Genomic DNA, 13035 nt, shown 5'->3' on the forward strand with positions numbered 1-13035 from the left:
CACACTAAACTCGTCCAAGAGATTCTGTTACGAATTCTATCGAAAGGTTGGAACGTGGCTGGTTTCGCTCGTTGCATATTTATTAATAATCATGATACGTTTATTAATTATCGATATACGCATCGTCTTTAATAGTTACTTGTTGTCGCGTTGTTGTCAAAGCCAAGCAAGTAACGGGTTATTTTTAGGCGACGGTAATATCTCGTAAAATGCTTCTTTTTAATCGCACAAACGCTACAGACTGAACAAAAGATGAAGTTATCGTACTTTCCTCACGTGGTGTTCAATTATAATCGCAAGGTCGGACAACGACGATAGGACATTTAAACCGAGACTTCCTTATCGGCCACGTGTGGACCATATAATCGATCGGATTGCGCGCGTTACGTGCCTTGATACTTGTACGAATGGCCCCGCTCGTAAGTAGAAAGTCACGATGCATAAATGTACACGACGTCGCATGCACGCGCACGTGTACGTAACGAGTAGTCGAAAAAGAAAAATTCTACGTGACGCTCCGCCCGCTGATGCAACTACCAACCGATTCGACTCGGTTTCTAACTCGTGATTCGCACGTTGCACACTGCACACATTCTCTACGTGGCACTCTAACGTAGATACGAACCGTCCACGCTCCTTTATTCCTACGATTTTCTTGCCTTCTTTCTCTCTTTAACGGCTCGTTTCTCTTTTCGCTATGAGAAACTGTACTACGTAGCGTTGTGCAACGTAACGTCGGACGCGGCATAATTACTCGGAAAAAGAAATGAATCGGTTTTCTTTTAGCGACGAACGTATGCGATAGTTTTATCTCTGATGCGGACGTTCTACGGTACGTGTCTATCGTAGGAAAAGCTTCTTGGTAGGAAGAAGGAAAATGAATTAATTTTTTAAGCCGTAAGTGAGAAAACGTCGCTACGTCGCAAGTAGTTTTATCGAAGAACGCGAACCGTGATTTTTCACAAGGCGACCAATATCGAAGGTATTTTCAGTCGACGACGCCCGCGGACACCTTAAAAGGAAAGTGCGACGATGACAAGTTCTTGCGACGGGATCGTCCGACCAGGCATGCAGAGCAACACGTGACAGAGTCGAACGTTTAGACTGTAAAGGAAAACCGTCGCGAGAGGAACGATGAAGATTTCTCGGTCTTAGAATTTTTTACCGACTATCGTCTCGCATCGAGCACGCGTCGCGTCGTCTAGCCTTGATACGCTTAATTATCAATTATCAAGCACGAGACAACCTTTCGATCGAGTCGAAGTCGTTCGCCTGTTTCTATTCGAGCGCGAAATCGATTCACGATCGAACGACACGAAGCTAGGCCTAGTTCTTCGAGACTGCTATCTACATAAACGATCAGGCTTCAGGCATGCCGATGGAAACGAGCCAGGGACGAGGGCAAGATCGAAAAAGACCGTATTAATCGGATTTCTCGATACGAAGATAAAAAAATCTCGTAAATATTGCGAAACAGCTGTTCGCTCCCTTTTTCTTCTCGCGAACGGATATCGCACGATCGTTTCGATTCCGAGAAACTCTTGAAAATGAAACGTTCAGCCAATGTTCGTGGTATCGCGACAATATCGTTGATTAATCTCGCGTCCAATATCGCGACACGTACAAAGTATATAATTCGAAGCGAATTGCGTAAACAACTGCGCCGAAAGTCCTCCGCGAAATTGCATAGATACGCGACAACGACGCGTGCCCGGGCTGACGAAAGGTCAAGGATGCGACGTGGACTACCCCGGTTATAATTAAAATTCTGAAAGCGGTTAGGTAGGGGAGCCACGCGTGAAAATAGAATTTCAGAGTTGATGCACAACGAGAGAGCGGTCCGCCTAATTTTTAATTTAAAGCCAACTCGCTCGGTCCTTCGGTCTTCATCCACTACTTCCAGGTTGTTTACGGTTTCGTAGGCTGCAACGGTCGCCGGTGTAATTCTTTAACAAATTTGCCGGATTATTTTTCCACGACGAATGAAACTTGCGACTGTACTGGCTCCATATCCTGCGTGTATTAATTTCTTCTCTTAAAACCTTAAACTTAACTTTGTAGAGAAAATACATCCTCGTTGTTTCGACTACTTCCTTTAAAATAAACTTACAAGCTACATATCTACCACAATACCCTGCGCTCGTGTGGAAACACCCTTTATAGAAATGGCGTCTAGGATGTGATGTATAGTCAGTCACACGCGGGTATTGTTTTGCACGACACGGTGTGCCGTATTTGTATACACCGGGACGCCCGCGTAAAAATACTAACCTACATCGGGTCTAGCTCGGAGCGCGTGTCGAGCAACGTGACTTCTGACTAGCTGATTCGTGCCAGTAATCGTGTGCTGCTTGCTGCACTCCGTCCCCTGGTCGCCGGTTCTCTTTCAATTTCCGTCCACGGTAGATAGAACGCGTCCCCGCGACTCGAAAGAAACGCTCGAAAGTCACCGAACAACCACGAAAAATGTCCGCACAGTGACGTAACTTTCTACTTAACGCTTTCGTGGTCGACGCGGCGATGACGCACTGCGTCTTTGCCTTTCTGCCGTGAACGACTCGACGAAGACCCGTTGACGTAGGTCCTTTCCGCTCGTGAAACTAGAAGTCAACGTTAGACGTCTGCGTAGAATCTCGAAACGAAGATACTACGAAAGCTCTGTCTACGAAAGCTGAAGCTGTAAGCTTGCGCTATTAGTTAACGCGGACGACTCGTATATGCGATACGATTTGAATGCTCTCGTAGAGCTTGTGAAATCTTGATGCTTGGGTTTTTCCTCTGTGAAAATTATACGTTTCAAAAATGTATTGGATATATTAAAGTAAACGATAGTATTACGTTTCATTTCAGATTTTTATATAACCTAGGAAAAGAGTTTTTAACTTTACGAATAAAATCAGAAACTACTCGTGACGCTAATAAAAAATTGATGTTTTTCCCCTGCGACTAGAATTTATGGTGTGATATATTACCAATAGCTGATCATACGTAACTTGCTATATAATTTAACGTTAGTCTTCGATTAAAGCGACTGTTGGTTAATAACTAGAATTTTCTCTGTAAGTACGTCCATCTTTCCATCCAAATTTTATTATATCATAACTTGACTACCTTTCCTCTTTGTCGATATTAAAAGAACCTGAGACGTAACTACAGGCTTTTATCTTTCGTCGCTGTACTCGAGAACCTATAAAGACTTCGCGTTAACGATAGATACGATCGTTGATCGAAATAAGGCAAACTATAAAATTCCTCGAAACGATTCCATACCTCGTACGCCCACTTATCGTCACGTGTAACGATTTCTTTTTCACCTCTCACATTTTTACAAACCAGTTCTCAAACCGGAAATCGACTAATCTGACGTAGTCTCATCGTTTTCAATAATACAGTTATTATTATACGCAAGGTTCGTTGTATCTGTAATTTCGTATATAAATACAATTTTACGTAGAAATACGTAATATATATACGCTACATATTTCTCGATAAATTCCGAGAATATCCGAGCGATACATCAAGCAACTAGTTCACGAATAAGTAATGGAGATCGAAGATTAATAAACGACGACCGGACTTGCGAGGAATGACTTCATTCGCGCAGCACATTGCACACGAGTACAGCGCAGCTCGTTATCCCGCGAGCAACGGCCACGGACTACATTTCATAATTCTACAAATAGTTTCACCGGTGCAGTTAAATCTGTTCGTGTCGACCCCGATTTCTCGGGCTGAACCTTGACTCGATACGACCGTGGTCCAAAATGTCGAAAACATCGAGTATCGAGAGAAAAATGACTCACTGAAAATCACCGTGGCGCATTAACCACCGTACCAATGAACTAACCCATCAAGAATGCTCGATTCTCTTTTTAGCCAAATTTTTCCCTGATTATATAATAATACATTTTCTTTTTTTGTAATACTATATCTTACGTTTCTGACACGACAAGACGCAAAGATTGGCGGTGAAGTAAAGGCAAGCGTTTTCAGAAATACGCGTGTCACGAGACGAACGTTAAGAGCGTTAAACTGACTTATACAACCACTTTTTCATCGTACCAGAAGCAGCTGACAAATAAAATTCCTCCTATAGCATTTACACGTATAATTGATAAACTGACTATTTCTAGCGAGCGAACGTCGAAGATCATCAAACAGTAAACTCGCTTGTTTATCTCTTCACGTTCTCCTGTGTTACAACAATTCGAAGTTTTTCACAATGAATCATCTCCACCGACGAGGCCTAATCAAATCGCTGTACTATTTTCCACGCCCGTCTCTACACGTGCACGCGCATTCATCAGCCACAGAAGCCCCTCTACGACTCTCGTACTATACGAACGTGCATGTATGAAAACGCACACGGTCGATCGGCGCTGGAACAGCCAAGGTAACTCTCACTTTTTCTCCAACGACACTGAACATCCCCCGGGCACGTCGCCATAGCAATTATGCCGACCACGATCGACCACGATTGCCAGTAAAAAGAAATTAACGACGAGTCGTTAATGGAACGGAATTTTCATGAAAGGAAGAAAGAATTGTAACGCGAAAGGCGCTCGTTAGACCTTATCGCGACACTTACATCGCTTTATCGTCGAAATTTTCCGCCCGTTCTTTACAGTTGCTCCGACGTTTTATCTTCGCTGATGAAAACGCGAAACACGCTCCAACGAGAATAAGAAAGCAACGATCGTACGACGGCTAGAAGTATCTAGGTTTCGTTAATTCTTTGAGTAATCCTGACTGTTGGAAACTTGCTCGTTGTAAAGCAATTACTCGCGGATTTGCCAGTCTATCGGGATTATTGCGCTTGTAATATTTTCCGTTGTAAATATTACAGATATGATTTTTTTGCATGGATGTCGTAAGATTCGCTGTTGATTATCGGGACAGACATAACGGGTTAAAGTTCGTTTTAGGGCAGCAAAGATTTTTGTCCATATTTTCTGATGGTAGGTGCTCTAGGAGTAGGATCGAATTTAAATCAAACTTGGTAGATCTGACTTAGCAACTCGAGTCTCAATCTGATCTGATGCAAATCTAACCGAAAACTTTGGTTATCTATAGACGTATGTTCGAACGTGCCTTGATTCGATCACGAAGGTCGACTAACTATAGTAGGAGCTATTTTTCATCATTTATCGCAAAAGAGGAAGTCGTTAACAGGCAGATTAACGCGTGACAAACGTCCAAGCCTTTTCGTTAGCCATCGTTTAACGAGGAAAGATGAAAGACGAATGACTATTATGCGATTATTATATATTACGAGTCTCGCGTGAAATACGCTACTAGTCACGAGGTTACAATCACTCGCTATGTTAATGGGTTTCGAAATACCGCGAATAAACATCCTTAATTAGTGTATGGCTGCGTTGAAACTTGATTAAATGACTGATTGTCTGCTGGTTGATGTAAGAGAGCTGGGAAAATAATAAACCACGCATCCGCTGACTGAAACTAATTACGTTTCGGACGAATATTTTAACAGCGATAAAGCAAGAAACTTTGTGAACTTGCGATTATGTAAGTTTATATCGAAGAAAATAGGCAATCGATCGATAGAGAAACTGATAGATAAAACGAATAACAAGCGTAAGTAAATTCAGAGGCCTGATGTCGCAGTAGAAACGGACTGCGCGATCAGACATCGATCTGCACAATCTCGCAGTTGCGATTCCTTTGATAGACATCAGACTGGTGGCATTTGCCGTGCAAATAAAGAACGAACGTTTACGGAATAAAGAAATTGCAAGAAGACGTAAAAACTGGTCCGCAAATGGAAAATTTTTAACGCATCAAACGATCGCATCGTAAAGCAATAAATTCGCAGCGATGACGAAACGACGCAACGTTAACCCGCGACGTCGCCAAAGGAAAAACACGCGACCCATGTTTCTTACTTTCTTTCGATAATTATTATACGCTGCTGTGTAAATGAATGCTTAAGCAAGAAAATAAACAAAACGATTCCTAATGTTCAAACACCGTCCTCTTCGTTCTGCGTATATTTTTAACGAGTATCGTTACAAGATAAAGAGAAGGAAAAAGAAAGAACAAGGCGTCTAACGCGATTTAACAATCATCTCGCTCGTTGGATCGATCGAACCTGGGAAAGGTAAACACCGATCGATCGATGCCTAGTGGCGAGTTCTTGGTTCGCACGCGTGCACACACGCGACTACTCGAAGGATCCGATGAGAAAGGTTGCTGACGATGCACGACCGAATTTCGCCAACATTGACTGTTACCAATCTACGGATATATATCGTGTCGATGGTAATAAAAATACGATCGAAGCTCGAAAAACTACAAATATGTCAGAAAATTAATACTACAATTTTAAATTGCGCATTATCCTTTTAAAAATAGCTCTTAATAACGTCATAACGTATAACAGTCACGAGGAATAAATTCGCGCGATTAAATTACGTCTTGTGAAAGATAAGCAAGTGTCCGGATACTTTTGAACAGCAGTGTATGTCGAAGTATGTTGGAGGACCTTCGCATCGATCCACGATAAGCTACACCGCGGACGAAGAAAATATCTGTGTCAAGATGCTAGTGAAATAGAAGCACGAGATCGGAGCGACGTTTTACGTGTAACTGAAGGAACGAGATAGAGAACGAGAGACACGTTAATTGCATTGAATGTAACGACAGTTATTGTCGGTCTGGTTGACGCCGCTGCCTCGTGCGACCATAATTTATCGCTGATCGATGCAATTCCCTTCTCCGTTGTATCGACCTCCATACGTATGCTGCTATTGTTCGAGGATGCAGGTGCCTTGCGCTTTTCATCGCTACATTCCAAGAAACTCGCGTTAACCCATAATTGACAAGGTGGAGTCTACAAGAAACTTAGCAATTTTTCTTTTTTTCTTTTTTTTTTTTTTTTTGTGGAGACAGGAAAATACAAACAAATGGAGCGGTGCGCGGTATACACAGCCCATTTGGCCTACTGTTTGCTCCAGATTTTTCAATGTATCGCCAATTACGAATTCCAGAGAAAAGAAAAGAATGAACTGATGGAAGAAAATTCGAAAACTCTGCCTTCCTTCTTACGCGATCGACGTGATCTGTGGAGTCTCTGATCTTTTCGAGTGCGAAGGAGGTGAATTAGGAAGCTTATGGGAAATGGCACGCACGTGCGGCTATAACGTTCCTAGAATAAATATAGAGCATCTGCGGACATTTTAACGATCGAATCGATATTGCTGATCTATGTTTTCGAATTCCCGCAAAACGAAAAGGCAACGCGTGCGTACGTGACGAAAAGCAGGGGAACGCGGCCGTGCAACTGGTTTCCTACGAATCACGGAAAACGAGGAAAAGATCCTTCGCCATTTCGAGGGAATTTTCTTCGATAAAAGCAAATCCATTCGGAGCGAACGCTGCTTTAATACGTTTCATCTTTTTCACGATATTTTACGACGTAATTTTTTGCGTTAATGACTTCCGCTTTTAGCATCGTAGTTATAAAAAGAAGTGTTTAGGAATTAGTGACATATTTTTCTATCGCAACCTCCCTCTTCTCTTGGATCCTATAATTTTATAAAGTTTAAAGGAATTCAAGCATTTATAGCAATCAAGGAAATTGTTTGTCTTTAATTTGTACAGAGGTCTTCTATAAAGTATCTATTATTGCATACACGTGTTTTCTTTTTTTTATTAAATTACTTTCTTCACATTTTCCAACAGACGATGCATTTTATGCGTTATTTTACTCGGTCTTTATTAGGTTAATTTTAATTGGAATTGTTGTATTTGTTCGATAGTTCAAAGTATTTTGATTAATTTTAATTAAGTTACTAGTACTTTTATCGAATATTTGGAAAAGCTGTTTCATGCTTGAGGATATATATGTATCGCATTGGTGAAATAGAGTAGAACGAATCTGGATAAAATGAGTCAGTTGGGAAAATGTCAGCCTTATCAGGTACTCGAAGAAATCGGATTTGCTTCTGTTTACGCAAGTGTCAATCAAGTGTGAAATAAATATAAAATAGAGGAAAGTTTTTTTGAAAATACCATGACAATCAATCAGTCTGAGATTGTTAATTACGAAATTATATAAAGGTAATCCAAGATTGAATTTCACAATTGACTGGCAGCACTCGGTAATCGTTTAATAGCGATGCTGAACCATTTTAAAATTCCTAATTTCTATCCCATAAAATTATAGGAAAATAACTTGTAAAGTGTAACCTATTTTTTTTTTTTTTTTGCATTTTTAATTTGGGGAAAAGATTCGTTGGCAAATGATTGAAACGTGTATAAACTAATTACAAACTAATCATCGCGAAAATACACCAAAGTATTCACCTTACTTGCATAGAAATCTATTCACTTGGTTACACGTAATATGTGTATAACACAATTTCTAAAGTATGTACATATATATACTTACAATTAGAAGACAGCAGCTACCAATAGCGCAATCATTCAAGTTCCAGATAGTAAAACAAAAAATAGTTTATTTACAGACAGATACTGCATTTATTCCTACTTGGTTTTATCTCCGACGCTTCGTACCTTGGTAGAATGAATATGTAAGTATACGTATTCAAACACACAATGCAGCAAGTGTCATATCTAAATATATTAGGAAATACACTTGCGCTGCCAAATGACACTGTGCATTGAAACATACAATGCATCGCTTTGTCAATGACTACGATATCGAATAAAATTAATTCCGGTTGATTTTAGTACTTCGGTTAGCAAGATTTTCAATTTAATTAAGAAAAATCATTACAAAGAACTCTCGCTAACAGAACGTCTTTCTTTCACGAATAATTATAACTAATCTGATTATAATTTGATTATAATTTTGCTAGCTCTATCATACACGAAATACGTATTTTGCAACTTCCGATAAGACGTGAAAACAGCAGAGCATCTAAAAACACACATCCGTCTTGCGGAAATTACCAGTACCGTGGATACTTGCTCAACCCTACAAACCGCAATGCGTATATATGGTATCTCCGAAATTCTTGAGTACGTAATATACGCCCACTCGTAACATTCTCGAGCGAACGTATTTACGTTAGTTTCCATGACGCGGTCGTTTACTCAGATTGCGTCAATTAACGTGATCCTCTGTGGCGCAAAATCCGAAGGTGTCACTGTCACAATGGCTGTTCGTATCTGAGCCATCTATAACGCGGCCTTGCATTATAAAACCACAGTCTTATCTACAGATATGCTCGATAAAAACTTCGACTTACTCCTCCTTCAAAATTGTCGATTAATCAAAGCAAATTTTACACACAAGTGGTGTATTATATTTATGGAGTTTCTGTTCATTGTCACGAAAATTGAGACAACGGTAAGATATTCGAGTCGCCTTCGACGTCTTAAAATTCAACCGAGTTTGACGAATTACAAAGTAAATAATTTGACTTGACTCAAATAATCCTAGCTTACTCTATACAAATTCTCACGGGCTGAAATTCGGTGCCACGACGTCGTTGTTCCAAAAGATTTTTAAAAACGATGATTTCATCGTGTGGCTCACGGGAAGTGACGTTAGATCGATCGTCTCGATTCACTTCGTTCACCATCGGCACTGGCTGTACCTTAAATCGTCGATGCCGAGAAACGATGAAATCGATGCAACTTGGAACGCAGATAAAAATAAGAAAAAGAGAGGAATGGTTCGATTTCAAAGTTAAATTCGACGAGCACAGCGAGCGAATGCAGGACAGAATACGCACAGCACACGTTCACGCGCTGTATAGACGGTGCTCAAATAAATCCGTGCGGATCGATCTGCAGTGTCAATGCCCGATGCGACGGTTCAAGCGGCCAAGATGCGAAACCGTGTTCTATAGCGTGGCCCGAAGAAATTGCCCGGTTGCTGCGAGCGCCGTCAGCGCGCCCCTCGCCGCCTTGATATATACACCGTGTGTCCAACTCTCCAGTCTATTCTCGATCTCGCACAAGTGTTTATGACTGACCGACCGTGCTGACACACTCGTGAAAGTCACTCGTTACGAGCGACGTGAATACGCGTAAACGTCACTTTCCTTGACGATAGAAGCCACGAATATCAATGTAACACGCCCATTAATGTAACACGGCCAGGACATTTTTTTCAAATTCCTTCCTTCGACGATGAAGTAGGATACGATGAAAATTGAAACGTCAAGTAATCTCTACATATTCCTTTCTCTTATGCAGCGTGAAACGTGTGATTTATGATCGGCCCGTAAATGGCGCTAGCGTTAATTGGTCTCGATTTCTTGCGCGCAGGATCGAGCATTATAGGTTACTTCGAATACTTATAGATTATAATCACGGACGAACTGTAGTTAAGTCGTAATTACTTTTAGATCACGTTTGATGAACGATTTTCAATTCACTGCGCGTCGCTCTATTCACGGATTCTTGAATAGACTTCTTAGATAACTCGTTGAATTCACGGAGATTCGATCGATCGGCCAGTCCCACGCTGTTACGTATACAACTCGTGATATCTATATTCTCGTTTATTAATTGACATCAACGATAACACCGATTTTTCGGTATTTATCTTATCTCTGGCGCGGCCATGAATTTTTTGACAACGCGTGGACCTTTAAGACGGTTCCACTCGTATCAGCAACCGTCTAATTATTTAACAATATGGTATAGGATCTGGGGAAGAACGTCGAACAAAAGAGGCCAAGCGAGGGGGAAGGAAGAATGTCAAAATCGAACACCTGTACATTCGTGATAACGAGGCGTGTAGTTTTCCGTATTGACAAGGAACATATACGCTTATGGTAATCTGTTTTATGAATCAATCGCGTTTTACTTGTAACCGCGTCGATACAATTGTGCGATATAAATACCATTAAAAAATTTGCGAAATTAGTCCTAGATTGGGCTTAGGTTCGATTAAGTCGAACAGAATTACCTAGTACGCGAATAGTCGTTTTAAACGTGATTGCTCGAAACCGATCTAGAAACGTAACAGCCGCGATCTGTTTACGCTCGCACTTGCATAGTCCGTTGGTCGCATGTAGTAATTTGATGAAACAAATTTTCAAAAAAATCTTTACGTTACGACATAACGTTATTCCGTGTGATCGGTTGTTTTGAACTGTTTCGCATGTATACAGGCAAGCACGATAACGAAGCTGATATACCTGTACGAACACGAGTCACGCGAACATTGGCTCACCCTGTTTAACGAGAGTTCTCGATGTAGCTTGTAGTAAATCTGTGTAAATATTTTTGGATGGTATTAGACTGAATAATGCCGGCAAGGTCGACAGCGTGGAACGTTCCTCTGGCGTTGAGAAAGAATCTAGAATGCAGCGGTGATTCATGTCGCGTGTGAGCGCTTTATAACTATAACGCATTATTGTACGATCAAAACGATACCGGTACACAGAAATAATCATAGTTCGTTTTTTAATACTCGAAGATTATAGTTGTTTTAAGCTAATATCAGTTATATACGAGATTTTGAATACCTTTTCTGTGACAAAAGTAGATTCCCACGATTATAAAAATGTTGAATCGTTAATAATCATTTAAACATTTACCTCTCGTATTTTACTTGCATAGAATGAGCGGAGTTGTCCTCCCAGTAATTCTGTGTCTCCATCATCTTGCCGCATAGAATCGTTTCCAATACACAACACGATCACTTCCGATTTCTAGTCGTTGTCACTCCTTTCGTTGCGTTTCTTCTATCGTCTTCGACTTTCTTCCACCGTTCTCTGTCGATCTGACTCCGTTTGCACACTGTTCTTTCCTTTGAATTCACGTTCGTAACACGCAAGTTAAACAGTTAGAAGCAGCTCGCCGTAATTTAGCGCGAAATTTAACGAAACGCACAAAACCTGTTTACACCGATCGCGAAATTACATATACATAACCTGTAGCCACAAAAAAAAGTCAAGTCCTCTTTAAACCGATGGCTTCTTGATCGATAGTGCGCACCCGACGACTAGGTTAGGTTCGCCTCCACAAACTCACTGACACACTCGAAACGACACGACGGACCAGGAGGCCGGTACTTGGGAATCGCCCACGTCTTTCCGTCCAGTCACACTCACCGATATATCTGTACTGGCGCCCTCTTCTTTTCTTCTCCGTCTTCCTTCCTACTTCCCGATTTCTTTTTTTAGAGCCGATGATCGTAGATCGATCTCTCGCTCTTTCTTTCTCTTTCTCTCTACTGTGACATCCTATAAGCGTAGCAACAGAAATTTTTAAACTTTGTTTCGTTATCCGTTGCGAATCGTTTCCGCTCGAATAGGCGATAACGAGAGCAAAAAGAAGAAGCACGACTCGATCTTAAGACATAAATGCGAACGACGATAAGGCCGTTGACTCGTTCGACCGCGAAATTCCGCGATATACTAACTGACAGGGCCGTAAGAATCGAACAGGTCGCGCGCTCGCTTTGCGCGTCACGGTATTCGGCAACCTATAGGTACGCTTCTTTTGACGCGTACGCATGCACTTTACGAATTTCACGTGGCAGTGGTTGGCGGCGCTCGAGATGTGCTCTGGACCAATGATTACGTTAAATGCACGATTGAATTCTCGATCAATCGTATGCACTCTGTCGACGCGGTTTCTCGTATCATATAGATTCGTGATTTGCAATTCTCTACAATGATAGGAATAAAAAGAACGTTGTTCAAATAGTTTCGTATCGCTCGCGTATATAAACGCGTGTCGTCTCCTTAGCAGGCTACACTACGCGTATAATGCGCGGCCCTGTTCGATTCTCGCGATGGTCCTCGGCACGCAGACCACTGGTGGGAGCGATCCAGAACCATCTCAGGCACGGAACCATCGATCCCGGAGCCATGCAACTCGAGGTTCGATGTAAATCGACCGGTATCTATTCTTCCATTCGCTCGATATCATTCGATATCTTATATCGTCAAAATCTTCGTTCCCCTTATCGAACTAATTCCATCGTATTGAAATACGATAGATACAGATAGTAACCGAACAATTGTTACGTAGTTTGATATATTTTTTTTATAATCTACGATATCTTTCAGCGAGGGTAACGTG

General features: G+C 41.3%; 2 protein-coding genes across 4 annotated transcripts in view; one reads left to right on the forward strand and one right to left on the reverse strand.

Annotated features, from left to right (window-relative positions):
• LOC132916122 (DNA-directed RNA polymerase II subunit Rpb4-like) overlaps nt 1–13035 on the forward strand; it is a 346958-nt gene that overhangs the window by 272651 nt on the left and 61272 nt on the right. The gene's annotated exons all lie outside the window — the stretch shown is intronic.
• Nucleotides 1–13035, reverse strand: part of LOC132916126 (transcription factor cwo) — a 39288-nt gene that overhangs the window by 25594 nt on the left and 659 nt on the right. Inside the window, exon 2 of one of the 2 annotated variants that reach the window (XM_060975924.1) lies at nt 11544–12191. In XM_060975924.1, coding sequence (XP_060831907.1) covers nt 11544–11608 — 65 coding nt within the window. In that variant the 5' untranslated portion in view covers nt 11609–12191. Of the gene's footprint in view, nt 1–11543; nt 12861–13035 lie in introns of those variants that run through there. The other variant, XM_060975928.1, reaches the window with a different exon arrangement.

The sequence above is a fragment of the Bombus pascuorum genome, chromosome 1 (genome assembly GCF_905332965.1).
Source record: "Bombus pascuorum chromosome 1, iyBomPasc1.1, whole genome shotgun sequence".
Lineage (NCBI taxonomy): Eukaryota > Metazoa > Arthropoda > Insecta > Hymenoptera > Apidae > Bombus > Bombus pascuorum.